The sequence below is a fragment of the Salvia splendens genome, chromosome 7 (genome assembly GCF_004379255.2).
Source record: "Salvia splendens isolate huo1 chromosome 7, SspV2, whole genome shotgun sequence".
Classification (NCBI taxonomy): Eukaryota; Viridiplantae; Streptophyta; class Magnoliopsida; order Lamiales; family Lamiaceae; genus Salvia; species Salvia splendens.
In genome coordinates this window covers 24430714-24435401 of record NC_056038.1, presented here as the reverse complement: position 1 = coordinate 24435401, position 4688 = coordinate 24430714, and the positions used below count along the sequence as shown (strand labels likewise).

The window sequence follows — 4688 nt, the reverse complement described above, 5'->3', positions numbered from 1 at the left end:
GAGTGATGCGTTCTGTGAACAAGAGTGATGAACTTATTGGCACTTGAGCATTAGTACTCTAAAAATTCGCATTGAGATAAAATTCACTCAAAAGTGTAATAAAATGAATCATTAGTACTCTAAAAATACTACAATGTGAACTATTTCTATACAAATCCTCATTGCCTCTGATTTGACTTCTCATTAACCTTTTTGCAGTTCCTAGAATCATGGTGTCCAATCTCATGACAGTTTCCACACTTTCGGCCTGGTTTCATTGCTAACTTTATTGCTTACTCCCTCTTCGATTTCTTCCTACTTCCACTTCCCTTTGTACTAACAACCTCAGGAGGATGAACTTCAATATTGTTCGGGACATGTGAGCCATAGAAGTTCTCAATCATTGCTCTCTTCTGTGTGGAAGACAGAACAACATCTTCGCCAAGAAGCTGCTTCCTACCTTCTTCAATAATTGCAGCGAATGCATTGATTTGATCAATGTTCCCTTCAATGCTTTGTGCTGTTTCAATGAATAATCCATACAAGTTTTTAAATGCAATCTTCTTCTTGTCCACAGCAAGGTGTATTTCTTGATCATCACAAAAACCTCCATGTATTGGCTTCACAAACTGTGACTTCAACCATCTTCCTCCATGCAACTTCTCGGGTATCAACTTAACAAAATTATGTTTCAACACACAAAATATATGGCTGCACAATAGACCAAGTCTTTCAAATTTTTTGCATCCACACAAATAGGTGTCATCACCAGTGGAGTAAGTCACTGTCCATGAGTTTGAATCCTTGTCCTTTATGTCATATACTTCAATATCTGTATTGGTAGACACTCCTAGAGTTGCACAAGACAAAGAGAAACATGCATATACTATCTCTTCTTGAATTTCAGTATAAGCACTACCACTATATATCGTCGATGCATGTTTCTCGATTTCCAATCCTGTTCGCAAAATAGGTACTTTTGTTGAATCATAGTATTCAAGCTTTGCACTATTACTTCTTTGAGTCTCCAGAGCATGATTATAGTTCATATAAAATTGCATAAGGTTAGCCCGAGACTTTGAGTACCTTTTGAAGAAGTTATTCTGTGATTCAGATATAGAAGTTGTCTTTATCAACGAACTCATCGAAAAATCACGGAAAAAGGCTGGAACCCAAAATTTTCTGGATGCAAACATTGATGAAAACCAGACATTATTGGTCAGCCCATATCTTTTCATTATAGCATGCCAAGTTTCCTCAAATGCATCAGGTTCTATCAACTCTGACCATACACATGCATTCAGTTCCTTCTTTAATTGTTCACTACCAAGCATGTTCTTTGGCAATATGTCAGCAACTTTATTCATAACGTGCCACATACACCACCGGTGTCTTGTATTGACAAGGACCTCCTCAACAACAACTTTCATTCCTAAGTCTTGGTCGGTTACAATGAGTTTGGGAGCCACACCCATACACTTTACAAATTGGTTAAATAACCATGAAAAGGAGTTGGCATTTTCCTTGGACAAAAGGCCAGCAGCAAATGTCACAAGGCGACCATGATTATCCTTGCCCGTAAAAGGAGCAAATATCATACAGTATCTGAAATGAAAAACAATTCACTATAAGCATGCAGAAAACACATCACTCTTTTTCACAAAATACGTCACTCTTGTTCAGTCAATACTTCACTCTTTTTCACAAAACACTTCACTCTTGTTATGATTTCAGAAAACACATCAATATAAGCATGCAGAAAAATACATCACTCTTTTTCACAAAACACGTCACTCTTGTTCAGACAATACTTCACTCTTTTTCACAAAACACTTCACTCTTGTTATGATTTCAGAAAACACATCAATATAAGCATGCAGAAAAATACATCACTCTTTTTCACAAAACACATTACTCTTGTTAAGAAAACACTTCACTCTTGTTCACAAAACACTTCACTCTTTTTCAGAAACACATCACTCATGTTATGATTTCAGAAAACAATTTAACAAAAGAGTAATTAGTGTGCACATACCTGTTTGTGGAGTATGTCGTATCAAACGAAACAATATCTCCATACAAATGGTAGTTTCTTCTGGCAGTAGGATCACACCAAAACAATCGTGTCATCCTATCCTTTGAGTTGACCTCATACTCATATGTAAATGTACTACACAACTCCTTCTTCCTTCGCAACTCATTCAATAACATTTGTGCATCAGCTCCTTCTACATAAGCTCTAAGGTCACGTCTATAGTTGCGCACTTCTAAAACAGTACACCCTACATAATCTAATCCACCAAGCACTTCTTTAAGTAAGCTAAAACTTAAAGTTGGACCAATATTTGCATTAGCACAATCGAGGATGAATTTCTGATGGACTAAATCCAAATTACGGTTCAAATTCATAAAACGCTTATGGCGTTCCTCAACCATCTCGTGATTATGGTCTTCAACGAAACTTTGTATAACATAACCAACACCCATAATATACTTCCAAGACACTTTAGCATTACAATAGCACTTAATAGAAGAACGCTTTCGTTTCACCTCAGATTGTTTACTGTTTCTTTGCTTTGTACCTTCTCGGCTACACACCACGTAAATCCAAGTAGTGACATCTTTTTCCTTTTTCGATCCCTTTTTACGGGTGTCAAATCCAACATATCGAGCATAATTATTGTAGAAGTCCAATGCACGATCAAGGGTCATGAAACTTTGTCCAATTTTTGGTTTCAATTCATCTGGGCATTTTGGTACGCAAACCACTGTAAAAAACACAGCACTCTAATAATGAGATTACTGCACTCTTGTTCAGAATAAGACTTCACTCTTGTTCACAATACACATCACTCTTATTCTGATTTTACTTCACTCTTGTTTACAAAACACATCACTCTTATTCTCATTTTACTTCACTCTTGTTCACAAAACACTTCACTCTTGTTCACAAAACACTTCACTCTTGTTCACAAAACACATCACTCTTATTCTGATTTTACTTCACTCTTATTTGCAAAACACATCACTCTTATTCTGATTTTACTTCACTCTTGTTCAGAAAACACTTCACTCTTATTCTGATTTTACTTCACTCTTCTTCACGAAACACATCATTTAGTGGTTTACAAAACACAACAGTGAATTAAATAGTAAACAAGATATTAATGTAAAATAAGTACTTGTTAATTCACTGATGAAGTTTTCTACAATAGTTCATGAACGCTTGAAGTTTACAATCATTTTTTCCACATCTATGTTATTGGTTTTCCCATATTCTTCATAATGCTTTGATGTTACTGACAAGAGTGAAGTGTTTTGTGAACAAGAGTGAAGTGTTTTGTGAACAAGAGTGAAGTAAAATGAGAATAAGAGTGAAGTGGTTTGTGAACAAGAGTGAAGTAAAATCAGAATAAGAGTGATGTGTTTTGTGAACAAGAGTGAAGTGTTTTCTGAACAAGAGTGAAGTAAAATCAGAATAAGAGTGATGTGTTTTGTGAACAAGAGTGAAGTAAAATCAGAATAAGAGTGATGTGTTTTGTGAACAAGAGTGAAGTGTTTTCTGAACAAGAGTGAAGTATTTTGTGAACAAGAGTGAAGTAAAATCAGAATAAGAGTGATGTAAACACATCACTCTTATTCTGAGGGCATCACTCTTGTTCACAAACACATCACTCATGTTAACAAAACACATCACTCTTGTTCACAAAACACATCACTCTTGTTCACAAAACACATCACTCTTGTTCACAAAACACATCACTCTTATTCTGATTTCACTTCACTCTTATTTGCAAAACAACTGTAAATCTAACCATGTAAACATAATACAAAGACCATACGATTTTCATAATCACTTAACATCAGTGAAACAACTATAAATCTAATCACAAAAACTACGGTTTTCATAATCACAATACACGAAAATATTGTATATTAATAAATAGTAGGAATTGTTATAGAATTGAACAAGAGTGAAGTAATTGTTATAGAATTGAACGAATAATGATTACCTTTAGAAGTCTCAGCTTCCTCGCCCGAAGCTGATGAATCGGAATCGAAATAATCTTCGTCCGACCTCATAATTGAATCCATTGATTTGAATCACGATGATTGATTTGAATCGCGATGAACGGATTGAATAACGAATTTAATCGCGTCGAATTGAATTCAATCGCGATTTGAATGAAGTAATAAGATTTGGAACGAAATTTGGAAAAAAATCGGATCGCAAGTTTGGAAGGAAAGAAAAGATCGCAGATTATGGAGTAATTTGATCGCAGATTTGCATGTTTGATCGCAGATTTAAATTAAGAAAGCAATTTCCAAAATTACCCTCAGCATATTTTCTATAATTAAAATAAATAATATTTGTTCCATTAAGATGTGTGGCTGAGATTTGTTCTCTAGTTATACACTTAAGATTAGTTATACATTGATCACTACTCTATATATATATATATATATATATATATATAGAGTTGTGATCAATGTCGAACCAATTTTAAAGACCGAACTAGAGACCAAATCTGGGCCATTAGATCTAGTTTATTTGATGAGATGTGTTGTTGTGTAAAATTTTCGGTCTTCATTACAAGCCCATTTTACTTCATTGTATAAATTTATTACTTCATTCCGTACGTAATACCTTGAAACTACAACATGTTTTTACTTTCTTCCAGTAGGTTTTGAAATGATTCAACATATGT

The 4688-nt window shown here is 34.6% G+C and overlaps 1 protein-coding gene across 1 annotated transcript; it reads right to left on the bottom strand.

Annotated features, from left to right (window-relative positions):
- Nucleotides 1–272: 272 nt before the first annotated feature.
- LOC121810595 (protein FAR1-RELATED SEQUENCE 5-like) lies at nucleotides 273–4074 on the bottom strand. The gene is made up of 3 exons (XM_042211355.1): nucleotides 3993–4074; nucleotides 2015–2747; nucleotides 273–1584 (listed from the first exon to the last, which is right to left on the bottom strand). Exons 1-3 carry the CDS (start codon nucleotides 4072–4074, stop codon nucleotides 273–275), a joined length of 2127 nt encoding a protein of 708 aa, XP_042067289.1.
- Nucleotides 4075–4688: the final 614 nt, after the last annotated feature.

Excerpts from the sequence above, each read along its gene's own strand:
- LOC121810595 (XM_042211355.1), bottom strand. The coding sequence starts at position 4,074 with ATGGATTCAATTATGAGGTCGGACGAAGATTATTTCGATTCCGATTCA. Across the intron at positions 2,748-3,992 it reads GGAAGCTGAGACTTCTAAAG|TGGTTTGCGTACCAAAATGC; the intron begins GTAATCATTATT and ends TGTTTTTTACAG. Across the intron at positions 1,585-2,014 it reads ACGACATACTCCACAAACAG|ATACTGTATGATATTTGCTC; the intron begins GTATGTGCACAC and ends TTTTCATTTCAG.